Source organism: Bubalus bubalis, chromosome 23 (assembly GCF_019923935.1).
Source record: "Bubalus bubalis isolate 160015118507 breed Murrah chromosome 23, NDDB_SH_1, whole genome shotgun sequence".
In the NCBI taxonomy this organism is placed as follows: domain Eukaryota; kingdom Metazoa; phylum Chordata; class Mammalia; order Artiodactyla; family Bovidae; genus Bubalus; species Bubalus bubalis.
Window position 1 is genome coordinate 9,647,952 of NC_059179.1, and position 27,064 is coordinate 9,675,015.

The following is a 27,064-nucleotide window of genomic DNA, read 5'->3' on the forward strand; positions in this document are numbered from 1 at the left end:
ACAGATAAAGAATCCAGCAATGCAGAGGCTAAGGTGATTATGAAATGTACAGGTTTTCACAGATTTTTTATTGCCAAATCTTGTAAAAATGCACTCTTTTAAGAAATAGATTTCTTTTTTTAAGAACAGTTTTAGATTTACAGAAAAAATTGAGAAGATGATAGAGTTCCCAAATACCCTGCCATTAGGTTACCCTATTATTAACTTTTGCCTTAGAGTGGTACATTTGTTACAGTTAAGGGACTGAAAACACATTATCATTAACTGAAGTCCATGCTTTTTTTCTTTTTTCAGATTTCCTTAATTTTTACCAAATAATTTTTCTGTTCCAGGATCCCACCCACATTAAATTTAGTTGTGATGTCTCCATAAGCTCCCCTTGACAGGGATAGCTTCTCAAACTGTCCATGATTCTGATAACCATCACACTCTTCAGGAGTGCTGCTCAGGTATTGGTAGAATGCTTGGAGTTTGCCTAGTGTTTTTCTCATGTGAATGGGAAGTGACCCCACCTGGTTGTTCTGTCAAACGTGAATGTCAGGCCATGGCAGGGATCCTGCTGGTCTGCCTAGTGTGCACCCTGCCCCATTGGCTACTTCTAACAATTGGACCCAGGACTTCCCAGATGGGGAAGTGAGAAAAGAATCCGCCTGCCAATGCAGAAGACACGGGTTCAATCCCTGGTCGGGAAGATCCCCTGGTGAAGGGAACGGCAACCCACTCCAGTATTCTTGCCCGGGGAAATCCCAAGGACAGAGGGCCACAGTGGCGGGCTATAGTCCATAGGATCACAAAGAGTCGGACACGACTGAGCACACACGCAAGCAGTTGCACCCATAGTGGCTCAGGCCGGGCCTCGCGGCGTCGAGGGGGCGTGGAGAGGCCGGCAAGGGGACAGAGCTGGCATCCTGGCACGTGGGTTCACTGGGTCCCGTATTGCATCGCGGTGGGCGCGCAGCCAGCTCTGGGGCTCCAGAGGAGCCCCTCTTCCCCTCGTGGGTGGTGAAGTCCAGTCCCGCCAGCATGGACCCCGGATGCAGACGGCGCCAGGGAGCTGAGCGCGCTGGTGCCTCCCGAGCTGCAGGAGAGGCTGGGACCGAGTGTGACGCAGGGAGTCGGGTGCAGACCAGAACCTGAGGAAGAGCCAGATGGCTTTGCAAGCGAGTGCCACGAGGGGCTACAGTCAAAGGAAAATCAGGCTGACTCAGGGGCACATGAGCAGAAGACAGACCTAAAGCACAGAGCATGTTACGTTCTTGCAGTCACTGGTGTATTAGACGAGTGGAAAGATTCTGTGACTATACTAAGAGAGCTGCAAAACGTGGAAGATGGTGTCAGAGTTCTCCAGTGTCATAAACTTGTGCCTGCAGAGTATCTGCTGCTGCTGCTAAGTCGCTTCAGTTATGTCCGACTCTGTGCTACCCCATAGACGGCAGCCCACTAGGCTCCCCCGTCCCTGGGATTCTCCAGGCAAGAACGCTGGAGTGGGTTGCCATTTCCTTCTCCAGTGCATGAAAGTGAACAGCAAAAGTGAAGTCACTCTGTCCTGTCGGACTCTTCGCAACCTCATGGACTGCAGCCTACCAGGCTCCTCCTCCATGGGATTTTCCAGGCAAGAGTACTGGAGTGGGGTGCCATTGCCTTCTCCAAGCAGAGTATCTAGAAAAGCCGAAGCTGAGCTGTTCCCCAACCAATGGACGCTCATAGTCTCTTTCCTTCCCTTCCAGAGGAGACGCCACCTCTTGACTGCTGCACAGACTCTAGGTTGCTATCTAGCTGTAGCCTTCCAGGCTTCTCTGTTCATGGGATTTCCCAGGCAAGCATACCTGAATGGGTTGCCATTCCCTTCTCCAGGGGATCTTCCCCATCCAGGGATGGAACCCGAATCTCTTGCATTGCAGGCAGATTCTTTACCGCAGGAGCTGCTAGGGATGCCCATCTAGCTGTTAGATGCCCTGAATTGAGAGGACCTCTATCTTCACCCTACCATCTCCTCAGGGGAGGGGCTTCTTTATTTTCTTTTACAAACATCTGAATGATGCTTGCAGATTGTGTGAACTTGCCATCCAGAATTTCCAAAAAATAGCAAGTTTCTCAGATGCTTTGAAAAAATTATGTAAAATATTTTAATAAGCAAAGCCATGTGGTTTTTTTGTTTTGTTTTTTTTTTGTTTTTTTTTTAAGAAACTTGAACTATACCCTCTCCTTGTACTTTTCCGGTTGTCTTTTTTTTTTTTTTTTTTGCATACAAATTCTTGTCATTTGACCTCAGTCTGTGGTTTTATTTCATAGTGCTGGCTTCTAAAAGTCAAACCAACCTAATTGCAGGTTTATTTTCCCCTTAAGTTGTTTTCTCATTCACAGCATTAGCTTATTCAATAAATCCTTCAGTAGTGGGAACTGGTGAAAAGTGATCATTTTGGATTTTAAAGAAATTTAATATACATTCTTCTTTTATGGGGCCAAATTTTAATTTATAAATTTCAAATTTGGATCATTTCTATATTGCCCAGTGACTGTTTTTGACAAATGCTTTAGTTTGGTCTTTTCAGAAATTTGCCAACTCATTTGCTTCCTTTTTCACAACTGGTTGTTTGTCACTGGCTACATGATATGGATATTTCCCTTGTAATTCAAGAGTAGTTTAACACCAAGTATAACCCTATGGAGTTAGTGATTTCATACCATCTCAGGATGGTATGAAGCAAATACATCTTACTGTGGAAACTGTATTCCTAGAATTGGAATTTTTAATGTGCTCAGATGTCTAATCCTATCATCCACGATCTCTCTTTATACACAATAATTTAGAACAATATTATCTTCAGTATTGGAGAAGGAAATGGCAACCCACTCCAGTATGCTTGCCTGGGAAATCCTATGGACGGAGGAGCCTGGCAGGGCTACAGTCTATGGGGTCACAAAAGAGTTGGGCACAACTGAGTGACTTAACAACTTAACAACAGTCTTTAATATAAATTCCTCTTGAAAACATATTTTCAGTTTTGAATTTAGTGACACTTTTTCAGTTAAAACTTCCTTATCTACCAATAACCACAGGACTGGAGCTGAATCTTAAATGTCATATGGGTAGAGATTGCACTGAAGTTGAGTTAGATGGCCTTAATGATTTTCAGCTGTTTACAGATCTTAGCCCAAGATCGTTGAGGCACCTTTTTCTGGGAGCTTCCCACAAGGGAGTCAGCTGACCTAGACTCTGCCTTGTAAATAGAATGCATAGAAGAGTGAACAGAGATTCCCACTTGTGATATCAACTTCCAAAAGCCACAGTTATCTTCTCTATGGGCATTTTTCCTCTGCATGAAATAATGGTATGCCAAAAACAACCATCACTTCTGATCACGTGAAATAAATTGTACTTTAAAGTTTATCTGTTAGAGTGCAGTGTACTTTATTACGTATTTTAGGGAGACTTGTCTCAAATATTTAGTTTATTAATTTGATTTTGTCTGGTTATTGTTGGTTGTAATGTACCTTGTAACTCAGGTACACGGGTCTGTTAGTCTTCGAGCATCAAACCATTTAGTTTTACCATTTTCTGGTTGAGAAATCCTTTATATTTAAAAATATTTTAATTTCAGAGTTCAATGTAGAAAAATCAGAATGTAGAGATAAGAAGAAATATAATTGCTTAGAATTACCTGACCCTCAATGAAAGAGACAGAAAAGACATGAGTTCAATCCCTAGATTGGGTAGATCCCCTGGAGTAGGAACCGGCAACCCACTCCAATATTTTTGCCTGGAAAAATTCCACGGACAGAGGAGCTTTGCAGGCTATAGACCATGGAGTCACAAAGAGTTAGACATGACTGAGCACAACAGAATTTGACAATTACTCTTAGCATGTCCAGATATTTTTCTTTGTAGCCCTCTACATATAGATACATATATTTTATTTTTTTCCTTAAAATGTTCATATTTATTTTTAAAAAATTTTTATGCAAAAGAGACAAACACACAAATATGATAAGTAACTTACAATGTGAAAAAAATACATATTCTTACTAGTAACTAAATAGGTACAAAGTAATCTGGGGGGGGGGAAGTATTAAAATGCAAACATAACAAATCAGTTGGAATATTTAAAAACAAGTATACCATGTAGCCTGGCAACTTGACTTTATCTTACTAAAAAATGAACTAGCAGTACATAATGACACTTATGAAATAGTTCACAACTCTTCATACTCAGTTGTTTCCCTTTGGGTTATAGACCCAAAGGAAATACTCTGAAAGGAAAGAAACATAAATAAATATCTGTGATTGTAAAACATTTGAAGCTACTCAGGTTAAGTAATGAAAATAGTGTAAGAATAATCTTTTGATTGTTTACATTTTTTATGTAGTATCAAAAGCCATAATGGACATTATCTCATTTAGTCCTCATTGAGGAAGCTGTGCAGAGAAGGAAATGGCAACCCACCCCAGTATTCTTGACCGGGGAATCCCATGGAGAGAGGATCCTGGTGGGCTGCAGTCCATAGGGTCGCACAGAGTCGGACATGACTGAAGCGACTTAGCATGCATGCATGCATGCATTGCAGAAGGAAATGGCAGCCCACTCCAGTATTCTTGCCTGGAGAATCCCAGGGACAGAGGAGCCTGGTGGGCTGCCGTCTATGGGGTCGCACAGAGTCGGACACGACTGAAACGACTTGGCAGCAGCAGCAGCAGCAGAGGAAGCTGTGACACGGAGGTCACACAGCTGGGACCTGGAAACTAGGGAGTTCTGTCTGGGCAGAGTAAGACCTACACTGAGAGTTGGAAAGCCTGGCGGTGCCTCCTGTGCCTTCCAGGTGCAGGACTTCAGTTAGTAGTTTGATGATCTGTAAATGGGTCACAACGCACAGCCTCCACAGCTCCCAGGCTTTGAGCAATGAGTGAGATAATGCCTAGGAATGCTCCTACCATGAGCCTGAGAGGACACTTACTGAGATCACTGCTTTCTGCACCTGAATCTTTAAATGAATCTTCAGACTGCACATTGAAGTCAGAGAGGTTTGGAGCACTTTTAATCAGCACGAGAGCAATGAAACTATAGCCCAATAGCTGTGAGGCCCAAGTTCAAAGGCAACAGTGGTATTGTCTTCAGAGAAGTAAAGTGGATTTGTGTGAGCTGTGTGGGAGGCAGGAGGGAGTAGAGGGAATTCAAATCCAGTTACTTGTTTTTGACTGAAAACATTAGGCACATGCCAAAAAACCTTTGAGCATTGAGAAACTCACAACCTGGCCTGCGGTTTCCAGCTTCCTCATTCCTCCAGCGTCCTCTCTTGCATAATCCTGGTCACTGTGGCACAAGCTGGAACTTGGCTCCCAGGATGCCCTGCCCCTCCATCAATCATCTGAAGTTCTTTCCCCGTGTAGCTACTTTTCTTCCAGTCACGAAAAACCAGGGCTGAGGCAGTCTGCCATGACCCAGAACCCCGAATTCCAGACACTCCCTACATATTTCCCTTTCAGCATTGCCAATGGGAGTGAGGGGTGGACCTGGCAGAGACACAGTCTGCAACCCTGGGCTGGGAGATAAAGTCCCAACTCGATAGCTCATGAGGCTGACTGGGGCAAAGGCCATTTTCGTGCTGATGACGAAGGTTTCATGACTGAGACAGTCAACAGAAGAGCAGTCAGTCTGGGGGAGAATGAGGAGGCATCAAACTGATGCATGTCAGAGTGGCATATTACTGGCTGGGCTTTGGGTCAGAGAAAAGGGTAACTGGAATAGCAGCAGCATCCTCATGTGTGTGTGTGTGTGAGTGATGTTTCAGCCCCACAAAGTGTTCTCCTAGCCATTGTCTGACTTGATCAAGAGCCCCACAATCCCTAGACTTCACTTAGAGTGGACATAAGCCTTAGAACACTCCTAAATCTGGTAACTTCAGCCTCAAACTACCATGCTGTGTCCATAGTAGATTAATGCCACCTTTGCTTCACCAGCCTCAACATCTCATCGTGTCCTATGCTTTCTTTGGTACTTTATGTAGACAATTATTTAATCCTTTCAGCAGCCCTACAAGTAAACTATTCTTGGCCCCATTTTATAGTACAGGAAATGGAGGTTCAACAACGTTCATCACTTGCCCAGGTTCTGGGCAAGTAGGTTATGAAGAGGGTTTCAAACCCATATTTGCTTGACTCCAAAATCCATTCTCTGTGACTCCTGTGCATGCTGGAGGGTATTTTTCTGTGTCAGTGACCTGGAAGAAGGTAGGGATTTTTGCCTTTTTTTCCCCCCCCTTAGGGATCCAGAATAGAAGTATGTCACCAACTTTGTGGTTTCTGGACCACTTCCTGCTAAGTGACAGTGTTAGACGAGTTGCGGGGCAGAGGGAAGCAAGCATTTTTTTCTTTAACATGTGCTTTGCTTTCCGTAAACAGAATCCTTTTTCTGGCAGCCACTTTCTTTCCAAAGCTTAGAACACCATATGCTTTCAAGAAGGGAGGAAACGTTTCATTCAAGGAAAAATTTTCAGCTGCCCTGCCCCTCTGCAGTTCAAATAGTCTTCAAAACATCTGTTTCTATTTTATTTGTTTGCCTTTTGGAGAAAATGAAGAGTAAATTTGAGGTTAATAAGAAGCAAGATATCTTCCTCTTGAAACAAACGACCCCCCACCCTACCCGCCACTGCCCCCGCTCCCAGTACCTGGCAATCTGAAAAGATTTTGTTTGTTTGAAACATTGTTGGAGTAATAGAAAATCTAGACAAACACCCATGATTCAAATGCAGTTAATAAGAACCATAAATTCAGAGATTAACTATTATATACCATAAGAGAACAGGTCCCTTCCAATGGACTCTGATGTTTTTGAAAACCAAGCACTTGTTGGGGAAGCAATTAACAAGATCATAACAAAGTTTCCACAGAAAACTAACATAGCCTGGAGTTTATTCTGGATCTCAGCCTGTAGGGAGAGGGAACCACTAAAAGACAGAAATTAAAAAAAAAAACTCTGTGGGCAAACTAAGCTCTGGTGGGCATTCACGTGCCTAGGTGGACAGGAGCCCTTTAGGTCAAACATATCGTGATGGGATCAGAGCCCTTTTCTACAAATGCAGCAGAGTTCAACAATATTATTCCACCATCTGACTCTCTGACTCTCATTAGGTATTTTCTTATTTGGTTACTTGGAAAAAAAAAAAAAAAAGGCTCTTTTTTTGGACATCCCTGGCAGTCCAGTGGTGAGACTCCATCTTCCGGTACAGGGGGTGTGGGTTTGACAGCTGGACTGGGAGCTAGGACCCATGCGTCATGGCCAAATAACCAAAACAGAAAAAGAAAAAACAAGCAATACTGTAGCAAATTCAATAAAGGCTTTAAAAAAGGTCCACATTTAAAAAAAAATCTTTAAAATGGCTCATTTTTGCATGTGGTAAAATTTACATGTAACGAAATAACCATCTTAAGAGTACATTCTGTGAGTTCTGGTAAATGCGAACACCTGTGTACCTCAAACCCTTATCAAGATGTACATCATGGCCTTCACTCAGAGACAACTCTTGTTCAGATTTGACACATTAGTTTTCCCTGATGGGGGATGTCATATAAATAGAATCACATGTAGTATTGTTGTGTGAGGTTTCTTTGACTCAGCAAAATGTTTTCATTTATTATCATCTTTTTATTGCTGACTAGTGTTCCATTAGAAGAGTATTCTACAATTTGGGAGTTTTGTTTTGTTGTTACCTATTTTCCTGCAGATGGACATTAGGTTATTTCCAGTTTTTGTCCCAAAAAATCTAATCATATTCTTTGTATAAGTCTTTTTGTGGATAGAAGTTTTCATTTCTCTTGAGTTAATAGCTGTGAATGCAACTGCTGAGTTATAGGGGATGGTAAATGTTTAATTTTATAAGGAACTTACAAGTTTTTTTTCTTTTTTCCAAGATGGTTGGATCACTTTACACCTCCACTACCAACATATGACAACATACCCTTGCTAACATTAGATGTTATCAGTAGCATCTCATTTTTATTTTAATTTGCATTTCTCTCATGACTAATAGCATTGAGCACCTTTTCATGTGCTTATGGTTCATCTGTGTATCTTCCTTTGTGAAGAGACTGTTCAAATCTTTTGCCCATTTTCCAAAAAGTGGGTTGTCTCTTTATTATTGAGTTGCAAATATTCTTTATATATCCTCACATCAGGGGATGGAGGGAACATGAAGTGACCACTGAACTGAGAAGTCATCCTGAGACCAAAAGAATGAGGCAGGCAACTCCAAATAAACAATGGATCACTTTATTATACGGCAACTTACAGGGTAGGATCAGGATTGAGTCAACAGTGATCCAGAGGCATTCACAGCTGTACTTTGTGCCACTGAGGGGCCATTGGGTCAATTTTATAGTTAACCTAGAATGTGGGGGTGGGCACTTGGAAATAGGATATGCATTTCTATGGTAAGATTTATGAATGGGTAACTTTGTGGACATCAGGAATACGTCAGTGCAGGTTTTCATCATTGTTTGGGGACTAATAAAGCATAGAGGTCACCTGAGTCTAGCGATTCTTAAACAATATCTGTTAACTAAAAGCCCTGAGGATAAAGAATTCATTCACTACAGTACGGTTCTGGGCAGGGTCAGCAGAAGAACAGGAAATACCATAAGGGCCCAAGATGGCTGTGGTTACGCTAACTGTCATACACTTCATATAGTAGAAAAATATATATGTCTCAGACCACCCCTCCTCCTCTGATAGGCCCAGGTACATGAATTTTTTTGTCTGTGTCTGTGTGCATGCTAAGTCGCATCAGTCGTGTCAGACTCTTCGGCCCTATGGACTGTAGCCCACCAGACTGTCTGTCCGTGGGATTCTCCAGGCAAGAATACTGGAGTGGGTACCCATTCCCTTCTCCAGGGGATCTTCCGGATTCAGGGATCGAACCCACATCTCTGTGTCTCCTGCATTTGTCAGGCAGGTTCTTTACCAGTAGCACCACCAGGGAAGCCCAATGTTGCCAGAAATTCTGCTTGGTTTTTTTACTGTATTCCCAGTATGGCCTCTGGCACTTAGTAGGAGCGCATTTACACAAACATTTACTGAAAAAAAAAAGTCAACGAATGAACAGATGAATGGACTTTTGGGCCTGATATCCAGACACAGTGTTCTTAAATTTAATGACAGTGATTAACAAGGAAATGGAGAGAGAGAAAATCTTAATGTTATCCTTGAGTCATAAAGTGTACTTGACACAAAAGACTCAGGGTACCTTCAGGGGGTTTGTTCACCCAGGGGGAAGATGGCTAGAATATCTCACGGAGAAGGCTCATTTGTCCCCGTTTCTGAAGCCTCTTGTGCAAGCCAACCCTGCTGACTAGTGTGCTGCATTCTGTGACTGTGTCCCAACCCTTCCAAGTCTTGGATTCCAACTGGGCTTGTGCGATGGATGATTAGAGCCTCTCCCCTTGGAGAGTTTTAGGTAACTTAACCCAGCTGATCCTGGCTTCAGCACCTTCCCCTTGGCTGCTGATGACACTGATAATGCCGTTTCCTGCCAACTGTTCCTCTGCTGGGCCCTGTGCCTCACTAGCATGCCCACCTCTATGGGTGTGCACTGTCTTTCTGGGCTCCCAAGGGCCAGCGGGGGGCTCCTTCCTCCTTGGTCTTGAAGTGGTTTTCCTGATCCTAATCCACCTGTCTCCAGACTCTCCTGCTGGGGCTATCCACTGAATGATCATGTCAGAATCCACATCTGTAGGGAACTTGGCCATTTACAAAGTATGTTCCTGTCCACTATCTATGTGTGTGTGCATTAGTTGCTCAGTCATGTCTGACTCTGTGTGACCCCATGGTCTGTAACCTGTTGGACTCATCAGTCAATAAAATTCTCCAGGCAAGAACACTGGAGTGGGTTGCCATTCTCTTCAGCAGGGGATCTTCCTGACCCAGGGATCAAATCTGGGTTTCATGAACTGTAGGCAGATTCTTTACCATCTGAGCCACCAGGGAAACCTATTATCTATGCTGCTGCTGCTGCTAAGTCGCTTCAGTCGTGTCCGACTCTGTGCGACCCCATAGACAGCAGCCAACCAGGCTCCTGCGTCCCTGGGATTCTCCAGAAAAGAACACTGGAGTGGGTTGCCATTTCCTGCTCCAATGCGTGAAAGTGAAAAGTGAAAGTCAAGTCGCTCGGTCGTGTCCGACTCTTCGCGACCCCATGGACTGCAGCCCACCAGGCTCCTCTGCCCATGGGATTTTCCAGGCAAGAGTACTGGAGTGGGGTGCCATTGCCTTCAGGAGCCTCCAAATAGCCCCATTTATATTTTCCTTGATTCCCTACCCCCCAAACCCAAGGAAAACCATAAAGAGGTGATTTAATTTGCTCCAGAATATAAAAGTTGCTCATGTGACCCAGAGTTTTCTAAGACTCTCTGGGTCTTGCTCAAAGAATATTGGAGCTTTTTTTTTTTTTTTTTAGCTCTGATGGGTGTACATGTTCAATGTTTAAAAGGCTTCATAGATTTTACAATTTGGCAACTTGGCTTACATCTATCATTGTTGTTTAGTCATTAAGTTGTGCCCAGCTCTGTGAGTCAATGGACTACAACTACAGCGTGCTAGCCTTCACTGTCCTTGGATAGCCTCCACCATCTCCTGGACTTTGCTCGATTCACAGCCATTGAGTTGGTGGTGCTATCTAACCATCTCATCCTCTGCCACCCCCTTCTCCTTTTGCCTTCAATCTTTCCCAGCATTGGATCTTTTCCAATGTCATTAGAAATGTAATTACCATATCAAGAACACATATGGGTGGTTCTCAACTTTTAAATTTTTATATGAGCATCATTATGAATTTCCCTGGCCCACCTCCTTTTCCCTCCTTGGATCACATATTCACATATTACTTTTTTAAATGTCCACTACAAACTGTATTTACTGACTCCTTTTACCTTTTTTATTCATCAGACATGTATACCTTCCAGAGTTTAGGGTCAGGATCAGATAATCTGTGCCCTCAAGCTGATTTTATTACAGCCAGAATAAAGACATCTGAGATTTGAGTTAGCCTCCAAGACTAATAAGTGGTACATTTCCATTTCTACAGGGCTTTTTGTAGATTAAAAAGTTCATGCACTGACCCATGGGAAAGTGGAAGCAGATTTTAGTGCTTGTGAAAAACGAGTCCTATTTCAGGGAGAAACTCTCTAGTCACTGATGTCTATGTCTGGGTGGCAGAGGAAGCGGTATAAGGGTCTTTAACACTTCTCTGTGGCTCTCTAGACAGTGAAGCTCAGCCAACCTCACGCTAGTACTTCCTCAGCAGCTGGAGTATTTGGGCTGTTCATGCCTGGGACTTGGGAAGAACCTGCATTTATAGAAACAAAGACATTCTGCTAACCACTGGCTAAAGGTAGACATTTTAAAATGATCCTGGGACCAGAAGTTTTACATTGTATCAATAGTTGTCTCTTTCAAATTTTACCTTCCAAGGGCTGTGATGGTTCTTCTAAAGGCAGTGTCTGTTTCTAAGTGAGTACAATTAATTAATGTCGCTCTGTATGCCTGTTGAGGTCCTTTAATGGACTGGAACCTGATGGTCCGGAGTCGATGATAAGAAAGTAAAAAAGAGAAAGAGGCTGATATTCCTTGGTTTACACAGAAAACCAATAAAACCCTTGACACGGGGCTTGCACTGCTTCATGTAGGCACCGGGCACCCTCTTGAGGGGGTGAAGGCACTGTGCGCCTTCTCGAGAGGGTCTTAGAAGCCCAGGCAAGAAAGTGAGCTCAGCGGGCTTCTGCGCTCCAAAGAATTAGCCTGAGACAGAGAGAGAGAGAAAGAGAGAAAAAGAGAGAGAGAGAGACACAGAGAGAAAGACAGAGAGAGAGAGAGAGAGAGAGAGAGAGAGAGAAAGAGAAAAACATAGAAAGAAAGATAAAGAAAGAAAGAAAAGACACAGAGACCTGAGAGAGAAAGAAAGAAAGAAAACACACGGGGACCCAAGCTCTGATGGAGCAAAGGTGTTTTATTCAACATAGTGTGGGTATATATACTGTCTTACAAGGTAACTATTTTCAGCAAAGATAAAAATCAAAAGTCCAGACTTACAAATTATCAAGGAAACATAAGGCAATCCATATCAAAGAGAGAGGGTTGTAAATAATCACTTTTACCATACGGTTCATAAAAAGGAAGAGGGTCCTAAATAGTTACTTATCACCAAATGGAAAAACTAACGAAGGAAATGCATGCATTCCTCAGCCCCGGGAGCGGTTTGCCAACTCCTCTTAATTCCTGAATATTCAGGAATTGATAAAGGTCAGAGGATTTATGACAGATCCAATACAGCACACAGGAAACCTCCTGTTAAATACTTCCTGACAATTCCCCCCATTTTATTATATTTGTAAAAAAGGTCCTGACCAATTGAGTTTGTTTAGTATGGCAACGATAGACAACAAATATAGTTACCAAGACAATCACCAATTACACTTCCAGACCCATGCGGTAGGTAATACTTTGAAACCATCCTCGTGGGTCTAGCCCAGATAATTGATCAGCTAGTTGTTTAGCTAAAGTTTCCAAGACCTAGAGCCAGACATCCTGGAATGTGAAGTCAAGTGGGCCTTAGAAACCATCACTACGAACAAAGCTAGTGGAAGTGATAGAATTCCAGTTGAGCTATTCCAAATCCTGAAAGATGATGCTGTGAAAGTGCTGCACTCAATATGCCAGCAAATTTGGAAAACTCAGCAGTGGCCACAGGACTGGAAAAGGTCAGTTTTCATTCCAATGCCAAAGAAAGGCAATGCCAAAGAATGCTCAAACTACCACACAATTGCACTCATCTCACACGCTAATAAAGTAATGCTTAAAATTCTCCAAGCCAGGCTTCAGCAATATGTGAACCGTGAACTTCCTGATGTTCAAGCTGGTTTTAGAAAAGGCAGAGGAACCAGAGATCAAATTGCCAACATCTGCTGGATCATCAAAAAAGCAAGAGAGTTCCAGAAAAACATCTATTTCTGCTTTATTGACTATGCCAAAGCCTTTGACTGTGTGGATCACATAAACTGTGGAAAATTCTGAAAGAGATGGGAATACCAGACCACCTGACCTGCCTCTTGAGAAACCTGTATGCAGGTCAGGAAACAACAGTTAGAACTGGACATGGAACAACAGACTGGTTCCAAATAGGAAAAGGAGATCGTCGAGGCTGTATATTGTCACCCTGTTTATTTAACTTATATGCAGAGTACATCATGAGAAACACTGGGCTGGAAGAAGCACAAGCTGGAATCAAGATTGCCGGGAGAGATATCAGTAACCTCAGCTATGCAGATGACACCACCCTTATGGCAGAAAGTGAAGAGGAACTCAAAAGCCTCTTGATGAAGGTGAAAGTGGAGAGTGAAAAAGTTGGCTTAAAGCTCAACATTCAGAAAATGAAGATCATGGCATCCGGTCCCATCACTTCATGGGAAATAGATGGGGAAACAGTGGAAACAGTGTCAGACTTTATTTTTTTGGGCTCCAAAATCACTGCAGATGGTGACTGCAGCCATGAAATTAAAAGATGCTTACTCCTTGGAAGAAAAGTTATGACCAACCTAGATAACATATTCAAAAGCAGAGACATTACTTTGCCGACAAAGGTTCGTCTAGTCAAGGCTATGGTTTTTCCTGTGGTCATGTATGGATGTGAGAGTTGGACTGTGAAGAAGGCTGAGTGCCGAAGAATTGATGCTTTTGAACTGTGGTGTTGGAGAAGACTCTTGAGAGTCCCTTGGACTGCAAGGAGATCCAACCAGTCCATTCTGAAGGAGATCAGCCCTGGGATTTCTTTGGAAGGAATGATGCTAAAGCTGAAACTCCAGTACTTTGGCCACCTCATGTGAAGAGTTGACTCATTGGAAAAGACTCTGATGCTGGGAGGGATTGGGGGCAGGAGGAGAAGGGGACGACAGAGGATGAGATGGCTGGATAGCATCACTGACTCGATGGACGTGAGTCTGAGTGAACTCAGGGAGTTGGTGATGGACAGGGAGGCATGGCGTGCTGCGATTCATGGGGTGGCAAAGAGTCGTACACAACTGAGCGACTGATCTGAGCTGATCTGAAAGTTTCCAAATTAGTGGAAGAGGGCAGAAGTTTAGAAAAAGTTTCAAAGCTTTCCTTTTGCAGTAACTGAACATTCAGAGAGGCATTATCATGTATATTTTGTAAATGAAATTTGACTTGTTCCCAGTTGTAGCACTATGATTGAAATGAACATGAGTAACACAAAATTGAGTAGAATTCCATTCGCATTTTAGTATTATTTGTTTTTGCAAATCTATTAATTGATCTCTGACCCATTTGCTGGCTGTTTTTAGTTCCTATATTTCCTCTTGAATATCATCATCTACCTGAGCCTGAGTAGCCCACATATTATGAGCATCTTCAGTCCAATTTTGGATAAAATTATGTGTTTGAATCGAGGTATGTAAAGCAGCGCCGGCAACAGCAGCCGTGGTGCAAATAGCTATTAACCCTAAAATGCCAAGGATCAGCCATCCAACAAACCGTTTAGATCGTAGGAGCAGTTTAGTAAGTAATCTGGAAGCAAGTCCAGCCATGGGACCTTCTTCCCAGGGTCGTTGGAGATGTATTGGTAACCACAAATTACATTGAGATCGAAGAATCAAAAGGGAATCATTTCTTAAAGAAATAGAGGAGTTAAGACAAGTATATAGTTTGCAATTAGCACAAGTTACAGAACATAAAGTCTTATTAAATTGTAAATTTCTTATGGGTATAACAAAAGGAAGTGGGACACAGGCCTGTATAAAATATGATTGCTTATAGCAAAAGAAAAAGTTACTGTGACTACGACTGGTCCCTGTGAAATGTATGGTCCAAGTTCCAAGTTCTTCGGTGCTCACAGCAAGTTTCCAAACGTCCCATTGTTCAGGCCCACTCTGTTTATCGAGGACGATCCTAGGACGAGGTGGGGCTAATCCACCGTCAAGCCACCCAAGAAGTCCTTTGTCATGGTAATGCTCCATTGTAGTGTCATTAATTTTCCATTCCATGAGTAGCATAGTCACACACAGTGCTGTTAACATCTTCTGAGCACTTGGATAACCACATACCATGGGGTCCCCAATCAACAATTGTATTGGCCACAAACATTTGGCTTGACACTTGTCCCAATGAACAGGAGTATATGGAAAGTTCTTATAAGTAAACCCTTTGCATAATGTTCTTTGTTCTTTCCCTAACTCTTTCCCTAAAGTCTCAGTAGTATAAACATGGTTCACAGACAAGGAAAGGGCAGTAAATAATCCAAGCAACGTCCGAAAATCCTTTCTGGGAGGCAGGGCGAAAGCCCGTTTGTCGGCTAATATTTATGCATAATTCTGCTGGGCCCATGCACAAAGGAAGGACCTCATAACCTAGAGAAATATTAATTAGTTTTCCTTCTTCTTCAGCCTGTGAGGGCCCTTTAATGCTCCAGGGAGAAGGCATATGTATAGAGTCATTAGTTGAAACGATTGGTCCTCTCTCCGTCCATTCGACCACCTGTTGTAGAGGGGGGTTAGGTATGTAAGCCCCGTAAGTGTGATTAGTTAGAGCTCGAACAGGGGAGGTACAGGCCAGGAGACTGAGCATGGCCAGGAGAATGTATTCAGGACTCTGAGGCATCCCCTGTTGAGAGACCAAATTTTCAGCTCGATTAGTAAGGGTTTTTATTTGTCCCCAAGTGGAGAGATCATAGGGTTGATGCTGTCGAGGGTGGTGCTTCCTAGAGATCTTTAGAGCCGCCATGGCCCATATTGGAATTTCTTCCTCCTGGGATATTTGTTGTTTCACCTCTATTTTGAAGGCTGGGGGCCCCCTTGGGTCGAATCTTCCAAAGAGGAAGCCATGCGAGTTTGGTGGATCCATCTGGGGAAATACAAGCATACCCCTTTCCCTGTAAGATTAGTTTCCCATATTTCCATTGTTTCTTTAACCCATCCTGGTTCCAAATGGGCAGAGGAAGAGAAGTGTCCTTCAATTCCTCAAAATGCTTTTCTGCTCTTGTTAAGATTTCTCCCTGTGGTAAGTTAAAAAACTTTAAAACAAATAAAGTTGTATTAACAATAGTTATAGGTTTAGAAAATATCTTATGTTGGAATCTAGTAAAGTCTGCTTTAGATAAGGAAGACAGTAGTGTTTCTGTGTATTCCCCTTCTTTAAATTTTTTTATTTGCAACTCAGTGTGTGATGTGCTCGTTCAACTATGCCTTGTTCCTGTGGATATAAGGAATACCTGTAATATGTTTAATAGAAAAATATCGTAAAAATTGCTTAAAGTGTCTAGAAATACAGGCGGGCCCATTGTCTGTTTTTATAGAACTAGGAGTTCCCATTACAGCAAACAAGGTAATAAGTGAGTTATAACGTGTTGTGTAGCCTCACCGTGAAGAGGTGGGGCCCAAACAAAAGAACTAGTGTCAACACAGACATGCAAGAAAGAAGAGGGAGAAAGTTCAGGGCAATGTTTTACATCCATTTGCCATAGTTCATTAGGTTGCAAACCATGAGGATTAATACCTTGTGCCATGGGTCAAAGATGAATGGGTCTACAAGTAGAGCAATTACTGATAATTTCTTTAGCCTGGCGGTATGGGATTATCCATAGCTGGTGTAGGGAGCCAGAATTGTTACACAACAGAGCATGCTGTTCCTCTGGAATAGCAAAGGAAACCAGTTTATCAGCCTGCTCATTACCATGAGTCTTGGGGCCGAGAAGGCAAGAATGTGCTCGAATACGTGTAATATAAATGGGAGAATTGCGGTTTCTAACAGCAGATTGTAGTTCGAAAAAAAGTTGTTGAATAATAGGTTGATTGGAATTTATGGTGGAGGTTTCTATATTTTTGAATATAAAAATTGAATATATTGAATCAGAGACTATTAATGGGGTAAGGATGTAGGCAAATAACTTGAATGCTGCTGCTGCTACTGCTAAGTTGCTTCAGTCGTGTCCGATTCTGTGCAACCCCATAGAGGCAGCCCACCAGGCTCCCTCATCCCTGGGATTCTCCAGGCGAGAACACTGGAGTGGGTTGCCATTTCCTTCTCCAATGCATAACAGCATGTAATTCATTTTGTTGAGCAGAATGAAATTTGGTATAAAAGACTTTATATTCCTTAAGAGAGCAGAATGAAGCTTTGGCGTTTTTAGTCCCATCTATATAAAAAAAAAAAAAAAAAAAAAATGGAGAAGGCAATGGCACCCCACTCCAGTACTCTTGCCTGGAAAATCCCATGGACAGAGGAGCCTAGTAGGCTGCAGTCTATGGGGTCGCGAAGAGTTGTATACGACTGAGGGACTTCACTTTCTCTTTTCACTTTCATGCGTTGGAGAAGGAAATGGCAACCCACTCCGTGTTCTTGCCTGGAGAATCCCAGGGACGGGGGAGCCTGGTGAGCTGCCGTCTATGGGGTCGCACAGAGTCGGACACGACTGAAGTGACTTAGCAGCAGCAGCAGCATAAAAAAAACCTCAGCTTGTGGTATAGGTTGTGAGCTGATAATCCGAGAAATAATAAATTCAGTATTTCTGAAGCAATTCCACAGCTTACCAGAAGGATAGTGAAATGAAATTTCTCGAAAATATTCCAGAAACGCTATTTGGAAATCGGTAGAAGTTTGCAATGCTTTCTCAAATTGAGATTTATGGATAGGTATTACAATTTTATGAGGATCAGAACCATTAGCGTTTTAGTCCTATTTCTTCCATTGATGATGATTAGAGCAATTAAATCAAGGTAGGGTGTAAGTGACTTTATTTCCCTAAAACAGGTATAGATCCATTCTACTGGGTGTTCTTTTGGGGAAGAAGTCCTGTGGGAGAATGAAGAGAGGGGAGTATAAATAATTCTAGAGGCAAATCTAGTTTGATGCGAGTAAGAAATTGTTTTTGTAATTTATTTTGCACTAAGTAGAGTTCCCCTCGTGCCTCTTGAGAAAGTGAACGAGGGCTATTTAAATCAGGATCTCCTTTTAAAGTATTAAATAGGTTATTCAGTTGATAATTAGCAATGCCTAAAGAAGGTCTAATCCAATTTATAATGCCTAAGAGCTTTTGAAAATCCTTTAAGGTTGATAATTTATCAGTACGGATCTGAGTTAGTTGGGGAGTAATACGTTGTCTATTAACAACGAACCCCAAGTAATGGTAAGGTGTAGAGGTTTGAATTTTTTCAGGGGCAATGATTAATCCAGTTTTCTAAGCATAGTTGAGCTATATCAAACATGTGTTGAGTTTCTAAGATAAATGGAGCTGAAAACTATATATCATCCATATAGTGAATACCAAGAAAGTTAGGAAACTGCTTTCTCACAGGCTCGAGGGCTTTGGCTACGTAGTACTGGCACGTGGTGGGAGAGTTCATCATCCCTTGTGGCAGTACAGTCCACTGGCACCGTTTATGAGGTCCGATACGATTCGGATAAGGGAGAGAGAAAGCGAATCTCTCTCCGTCTAAAGGGTGTAAAGGTATATTTAAAAAGCAATCTTGTAAATCAATAATGATAATATGCCAATTTTGAGGAATAGTGGTAGGTGCTGGGATTCCTGGTTGTAATGCACCCATAGGTTTCACAGATGCATTAACTTTTCTAAGGTCTGTTAGGAGACGCCATTTGTTAGATTTCTTTTTTATAGCAAAAATAGGAGAGTTCCAAGGAGAACAAGATTCCTGAGTATGCTTTAATTCTAGTTGTTTATCTATAAGTTCCTTAGCTGCCCGTAATTTACAAATTATCAAGAAAACATAAGGCAATCCATATCAAAGAGAGAGGGTTGTAAATAATCATTTTACCATATGGTTCATGAAAAGGAGGAGGGTCGTAAATAGTTACTTATCACTGTATGGAAGAACTAACGAAGGAAATGCATGCATTCCTCAGCCCCGGGAGCGGTTTGCCAACTCCTCTTAATTCCTGAATATTCAGGAATTGATAAGGGACAGAGGATTCATGACAGATCCAATACAGCACACAGGAAGCCTCCTATAAATGCTTCCTGACTTATGCCAGCTATAAAGGATGAGTTTTAGTTGGCAAGACTATGTATTCTATTATTTTATTGTATGTATACATATGCCAGCAAATTTGGAAAACTCAGCAGTGGCCACAGGACTGGAAAAGGTCAGTTTTTATTCCAATCCCAAAGAAAGGCAATGCCAAAGAATGCTCAAACTACCGCACAATCGCACTCATCTCACATGCTAGTAAAGTAATGCTCAAAATTCTCCAAGCCAGGCTTCAGCAATACGTGAACCATGAACTTCCTGATATTCAAGCTGGTTTTAGAAAAGGCAGAGGAACCAGAGATCAAATTGCCAACATCCGCTGGATCATCGAAAAAGCAAGAGAGTTCCAGAAAAACATCTATTTCTGCTTTATTGACTATGCCAAAGCCTTTGACTGTGTGGATCACAATAAACTGTGGAAAATTCTTCAAGAGATGGGAATACCAGACCACCTGATCTGCCTCTTGAGATATCTGTACACAGGTCAGGAAGCAACAGTTAGAACTGGACATGGAACAACAGACTGGTTCCAAATAGGGAAAGGAGTACGTCAAGGCTGTATATTGTCACCCTGCTTATTTAACTTATATGCAGAGTACCATGAGAAACGCTGGGCTGGAAGAAACACAAGCTGGAATCAAGATTGCCGGGAGAAATATCAATAACCTCAGATATGCAGATGACACCACCCTTATGGCAGAAAATGAAGAGGAACTAAAAAGCCTCCTGATGAAAGTCAAAGTGGAGAGTGAAAAAGTTGACTTAAAACTCAATATTCAGAAAACAAAGATCATGGCATCCGGTCCCATCACTTCATGGGAAATAGATGGGGAAACAGTGGAAACAGTGTCAAACTTTATTTCTGGGGGGCTCCAAAATCACTGCAGATGGTGACTGCAGCCATGAAATTAAAAGACACTTACGCCTTGGAAGGAAGGTTATGACCAACCTAGATAGCATATTCAAAAGCACGGACATTACTTTGCCAACAAAGGTCCGTCTAGTCAAGGCTATGTTTTTTCCTGTGGTCATGTATGGATGTGAGAGTTGGACTGTGAAGAAGGCTGAGCACTGAAGAATTGATGCTTTTGAACTGTGGTGTTGGAGAAGACTCTTGAGAATCCCTTGGACTGCAAGGAGATCCAACCAGTCCATTTGAAAGAGATCAGCCCTGGGTGTTCTTTGGAAGGAATGATGCTAAAGCTGAAACTCCAGTACTTTGGCCACCTCATGCGAAGAGTTGACTCATTGCAAAAGACTCTGATGCTGGGAGGGATTGGGGGCAGGAGGAGAAGGGGACGACAGAGGATGAGATGGCTGGATGGCATCACTGACTTGATGGACATGAGTCTGAGTGAACTCTGGGAGTTGGTGATGGACAGGGAGGCCTGGCATGCTGCGATTCATGGGGTTGCAAAGAGTCGGACACGACTGAGCGACTAACTGAACTGATACATATGAGATTTATTATTTTATTTTCAAATATTGTTCTTTTTCTTGTTTTGTAGGAGATCCAGCAGAAATCCACCAATGTCGTGTATCAGGCCCATCACGTGAGCAGGAATAAGAGAGGGCAGGTGGTTGGAACACGGGGTGGTTTCCGAGGATGTACCGTATGGCTGACAGGTATGCTGTGCTGAGATTTAAATGTATTTTATTTTGACTAAAAATTGGTGGTAACACACAATTTTAAGGAAAATAATGTGACATATTTTATGTGTCACATATACATATTCCATGTGTATTTTAACATTAGAAGGAGGCTGAGAGCTGTAGTAGAAAGCTTGGGTGTCAGTCCTAATTCTACCCATCTGTGAGAAATAGGGCTTACATCAGGTCATAGAATGTCTCTAGTTCTCTGTTTCCACCTCTTTGACAAGAAAGGATGGACGAGTTGATTATGACATTCCCTTTCAGCTCTAAGGAATTCTGTAATCCTCAATTTCATGCCTAAGCTCATTTCAGTTCAGTTCAGTTGCTCAGTTGTGTCCAACTCTTTGTGACCCCATGAACCACAGCACGCCAGGCCTCCTTTTGTCCATCACCAACTCCCAGAGTCCACCCAAACTCATGTCCATTGAGTCAGTGATGCCATCCAACCATCTCATCCTCTGTCGTCCCTTTCTCCTGCCTTCAATCTTTCCAAGCATCAGGGTCTTTTCAAATGAGTCAGCTCTTTGAATCAGGTAGCCAAAATATTGGAGTTTCAGCTTCAATATCAATCCTTCCAATGAACACCCAGGACTGATTTCCTTTAGGATGGACTGGTTGGATCTCCTTGCAGTCCAAGGGATTCTCAAGAGTCTTCTTCAACACCACAGTTCAAAAGCATCAATTCTTCAGCGCTCAGCTTTCTTTGTAGTCCAACTCTCACATCCATACATGAGTACTGGAAAAACCATAGCCTTGACTAGACAGACCTTTCTTGACAAAGTAATATCTCTTCTTTTTAATATGCTGTCTAGGTTGGTCATAACTTTGCTTCCAAGGAGTAAGCGTTTTTTAATTTTATGGCTGCAATCACCACCTGCAGTGATTTTGGAGCCCAAAAATAAAGTCAGCCACTGTTTCCACTGTTTCCACTGTTTTCCCATCTATTTGCCATGAAGTAATGGAACCAGATGCCATGATCTTAGTTTTCTGAATGTTGAGCTTTAAGCCAACTTTTTTGCTCTCCTCTTTCACTTTCATCAAGAGGCTTTTTAGTTCCTCTTCACTTTCTGCCATAAGGGTGGTATCATCTGCATATCTGAGGTTATTGATACTTCTCCCGGCAATCTTGATTCCAGCTTGTGCTTCTTCCAGCCCAGTGGTTCTCATTATGTACTCTGCATATAAGTTAAATAAGCAGGGTGACAATATACAGCCTTGACGTACTCCTTTTCCTATTTGGAACCAGTCTGTTGTTCCATGTCCACTAGCAGTTAAAAATGAGGCTTTCCTAATTGACATCAAGTTTTGGCTGTCTATTAGAGATGTTCTTTATTCTTTTCAGATGTTTTAACATTCTAGGGAGATATTTTTCTTATTAAAAATATTAAAATCCAGGCAAGAAGAAAAACTCTATGTTTTCTATGTAGCTGAGGATGGTCCCTTTTGTATAATAATAACTCATTCCCACCGAAGTAACCAAATGAATCTTCTTTTACTTGTGCTTCTATAGCCCCAGAATGTCAAAGCTAAGGGTTAGTGACAGAGCTGGAATTAGTCTGGGGCTCTTACCTGTATTTTCTGAGTATAGGTAGAGGAAGCTGATGCCTGGAAATGCAGGTCTGACATAGGCTGGACTCAAAAGGAAAAAAAAACAAAACATGTTCATTTTGTAGACGTAATATTTCACATCAAGATTAGCTTAGATGCAAAGATATTTTTGTCCAGGTTATGAAATCAACTTATGTGTTACTGTCTGTTCACAAATGTGGATTTATTCTAACCTGAAGATAATTCTAAAAAACACAGCAAGCAAGGATCTGCCTTGTGTCTTTTCTTGCTCTCCTGAGTCTTTCCTGTTCCTGTCTAAAGCAGCCTCATTCTTCTTTTTCAAGTTACTTCCTAGTGCCTGCAGCACTTGTCCTTGGTTTCCTGGTTTTGTCCATCCCTGGAACAGCAACTTTTCCCGCTTTCCAGGGTGAGGCTACATGGTGGGCGCAGAGCCTGCTTTGTTCCAGAAGGCAGTTTCACTGGTCTCAATGCCTGGTGTTTCCCCAGGTTCCCTCTAAGAGACGTGTTGTGCAGCCGTGGATAAAATGGCTACACTCCAGACGTTTCCCTCTTGCAATGTGTTTGCCTTCATGTGTTCATTTAAATTTTGAATCAAAACATATACAGGGACTTCCCTGGGGGTCCAGTGGCTAAGACTTGGTGCTCCTAATGCAAGGGGCCTGGGTTCCACTCCTAGTCAGGGAACTAGATCCCACATGCCGCAAGGGAGTCCTCATGCCACATCTAAAGGAAGATTGAAGATTGCACGTGCCACAACTAAGACCTGGCACAGTCACATAAATAATAAATATTTTTTAAAAAACCATATACACAGAGTCCATTTTTCCTAATTTGAAACACCCTTGAAAAGAAAAAAAAAGAACTAGTGGAAGAGAAAAACAAAATCTCAAAAGTATACTTCCCCCATCTTTTCTTAACTTTCAAAAAGTCTTGTCCTCATTTATTTTTTATTCTCAAATTACAGATGTTGGATACTGACCAGGCAAATCAGGAGAAACCAGATTCTTCAAATCTAGGGAACTGAAGTTGGGCCTCAGCTTCACCTACATTAGTTGTGTGATTTTGGATCAAGCTCGCTAAGCCTCTTATTTGTAAAATGAGAATGAAGATAGTACCTCCTCATAGAGATATAGGTAGAACTGAATGAAATAATGGCAACCCACTCCAGTACTCTTGCCTGGAGAATCCCATGGACAGAGGAGCCTGGTAGGCTGCAGTCCATGGGGTTGCTGAGAGTCGGACGTGACTGGGCGACTTCACTTTCACTTTTCACTTTCATGCATTGGAGAAGGAAATGGCAACCCATTCCAGCGTTCTTGCCTGGAGAATCCCAGGCACGGGGGAGCCTGGTGGGCTGCTGTCTATGGGGTCACACAGAGTCGGACACGACTGAAGCGATTTAGCAGCAGCAGAATGAAATAAAACATGTATGTGCTTAGCAGAGGTCCTGGTCCCTAGTAAAGCTTTCAGTAAATATAACTGGTGTTACTTCAATGCATTAAAATAGATATTCCAATGATCTATATTTTCTGTATAGTTAACTGTATTTGGAAATTTCTACTATTTCTCTCATTTTCTGATACAAAAGAATGTACCAGAGACTCAAGAATCTCGTTTCTCCTGTCCTACAACTGGACATGTTTTAAGAGGAATTTATCACATTGCGTGCTAAGTCACTTCAGTCGTGTTGCACTCTTTGCAACCCTATGGATGGTAGCCCACCAGGTTCCTCTGTCCATGGGATTCTCCAGGCGATAATCTGGAGTGAGTTACCATATGCTCCTCCAGGGGAGCGGACAGGAGAGGAGGGGCAGGACAGGCTGGGGGTACGGCTTAGGTGATCAGCTGACCCTCTTAGCAGTGCTGTGTGTGGGGATCATGCCACAGTACCCTGCTTTTGCTCCAAGGCACCTCAGAAATGACACTGGTTTGTGGGGTTTTTGTATCTTTTTGTGTATAATTTGCTCCAACTATGCCAGGGTGTAGTTACTTTGAGTCCCTTTAGTTGCTTTGTATCTGTTGCTCCAGGAGACCTTTGTTCAGGTGCAAGCACTCTAGTAAAGGGTCCCAGGTCCCAGCCAGTCTCAAAAGCAGAATCCCTGGGGACTGTGTGGAGCCTGCCAAGGTCTCCCTATTGACAAACCTCTTCTGCTTTGAAAGGCTATAATCCTAATAAAGGACAAATAGCTATTTCAAGATTTGAAAGAAATGCTAGTACTTAACTTTCAGTAAGTTTCACTTTTTCTAGATTTGAATGGTTTAGATTTGAGGTCAATCAAATGATTGTCATGAGGGTTTTAATTACTCTTGAATTAGGTAAAACTTAGAATCAATCACAATTTTATCATCTTAAACAGAGACATCTCCAGTCTTGTCTTGACTGTTCTCAACAGGTCTCTCTGGTGCTGGAAAAACAACGATCAGTTTTGCTCTGGAAGAGTATCTCGTCTCCCACGCCATCCCTTGCTACTCCCTCGATGGGGACAACATCCGTCATGGCCTCAACAAAAATCTTGGATTCTCTACTTGGGACAGAGAAGAAAATATCCGCCGGATTGCAGAGGTGGCCAAGCTGTTTGCCGACGCTGGTCTGGTCTGCATTACCAGCTTCATTTCTCCTTTTGCAAAGGTAAAATGACTTGGCAACATGCAAGATTCCCACACACAGCACCAGAGCTCTCCAACTGCCAGGATGAGGAGCTTGGCGGAGGGGAACAACAGAGAATATCATACTTTGTATCCCCCACCTTCCCTCACTGCTCACTTGCTCCCTCATTTCCTCTCTTTAATATTGGTTATATAAAGAGAGTCCCTTCATTTCCAGATGCCAGGGCACCAGTTGACATAAACCCTTCCACTTTCACAATGGTAAGTACACTTGGCCAGAGTTGAAAGGAAGAAAAAGTTAAACAAGAAAACTCCTAAAGCTCAGTAATTTTTATTTCTCCAAAAAGTCAGAGGGTTTGCCTGACTAAAGAAAACAGCAGTTCATTGACAAGGCATCAGGTTTTCTGTGTTTAATGTTGAAATCAACAAGGTAGAGTGTCACTCCTCTTGTTTTAAAGCACAGAATTGCTGTGAGCTACAAATAAGACACAATGACTTTGAACATATCCTTCGAATGAAATACTGTCATTATGCCAGCCCTGTCTTTTAGTTGGGATTCTTTTCCATGGGTTTTTTTTTTCTTTTTTCTTTTTAAAGTCCTTGGGAGAGGTGTTTACTAGAGTGAAACTTCTTTAAAGGGCTAATTTCCTGCCACCTATGCAGAGCTCAAACCCTAGTGTTATCTTAAGGCCATGGAAGACCAGAGTACAGTGTTTGTGATGAATTTCTTTGTGAAACCCCGTCTTACTTTCTTTTTTCAATATTCATTTATTTGGCTACGTCAGGTCTTAGTTGTCCTACACAGTATCTTTGTTGTAGCATGTGGACTTCTCTAGTTGTGGTGTGTGGGCTCTCTAGTTGTGGTGTGTGTGCTCTCTAGTTGTGGTGTGTGGACTTCTCTAGTTGTGGTGTGTGGGCTCTCTACTTGTGGTGTGTGGACTTCTCTAGTTGTGTGGTGTGTGGGCTCTCTAGTTGTGGTGTGTGGACTTCTCTAGTTGTGGTGTGTGGGCTCTCTAGTTGTGGTGTGTGGACTTCTCTACTTGTGGTGTGTGGGCTCTCTAGTTGTGGTGTGTGGACTCTCTAGTTGTGGTGTGTGGGCTCTCTAGTTGTGGTGTGTGTGCTCTCTAGTTGTGGTGTGTGGGCTCTTTACTTGTGGTGTGTGGGCTCTCTACTTGTGGTGTGTGGACTTCTCTAGTTGTGTGGTGTGTGGGCTCTCTAGTTGTGGTGTGTGGACTTCTCTAGTTGTGGTGTGTGGACTTCTCTAGTTGTGGTGTGTGGGCCCTCTAGTTGTGGTGTGTGGACTCTCTAGTTGTGGTGTGTGGACTTCTCTAGTTGTGGTGTGTGGACTTCTCTAGTTGTGTGGTGTGTGGGCTCTCTAGTTGTGGTGTGTGGACTTCTCTAGTTGTGGTGTGTGGACTTCTCTAGTTGTGGTGTGTGGGCTCTCTAGTTGTGGTGTGTGGACTCTCTAGTTGTGGTGTGTGGACTTCTCTAGTTGTGGTGTGTGGACTTCTCTAGTTGTGTGGTGTGTGGGCTCTCTAGTTGTGGTGTGTGGACTTCTCTAGTTGTGGTGTGTGGACTTCTCTACTTGTGGTGTGTGGGCTCTCTAGTTGTGGTGTGTGGGCTCTTTACTTGTGGTGTGTGGGCTCTCTACTTGTGGTGTGTGGACTTCTCTAGTTGTGTGGTGTGTGGGCTCTCTAGTTGTGGTGTGTGGACTTCTCTAGTTGTGGTGTGTGGGCTCTCTAGTTGTGGTGTGTGGACTTCTCTACTTGTGGTGTGTGGGCTCTCTAGTTGTGGTGTGTGGACTCTCTAGTTGTGGTGTGTGGGCTCTCTAGTTGTGGTGTGTGTGCTCTCTAGTTGTGGTGTGTGGGCTCTTTACTTGTGGTGTGTGGGCTCTCTACTTGTGGTGTGTGGACTTCTCTAGTTGTGTGGTGTGTGGGCTCTCTAGTTGTGGTGTGTGGACTTCTCTAGTTGTGGTGTTTGGACTTCTCTAGTTGTGGTGTGTGGGCTCTCTAGTTGTGGTGTGTGGACTTCTCTAGTTGTGGTGTGTGGACTTCTCTAGTTGTGGTGTGTGGGCTCTCTAGTTGTGGCGCTTAGTAGTTGCGGCATATGGGATCTTAGTTCCCCAGCCAGGGGTCAAACCTGTGTCCCCTGCATTGGAATGCAAATTCTTAGCCTTTGGAACACCAGGGAAGTCCC

The 27,064-nt window shown here is 42.8% G+C and overlaps 1 protein-coding gene across 3 annotated transcripts in view; it reads left to right on the top strand.

Annotated features, from left to right (window-relative positions):
- Nucleotides 1-27,064, top strand: part of PAPSS2 (3'-phosphoadenosine 5'-phosphosulfate synthase 2) — a 95,735-nt gene that overhangs the window by 40,067 nt on the left and 28,604 nt on the right. For all 3 annotated transcript variants that reach the window (XM_025274204.3, XM_025274205.3, XM_006072996.4), the window contains 2 exons: nt 20,548-20,665; nt 24,655-24,890. In XM_025274204.3, coding sequence (XP_025129989.3) covers nt 20,548-20,665; nt 24,655-24,890 — 354 coding nt within the window. The remainder of the gene's footprint in view (nt 1-20,547; nt 20,666-24,654; nt 24,891-27,064) is intronic.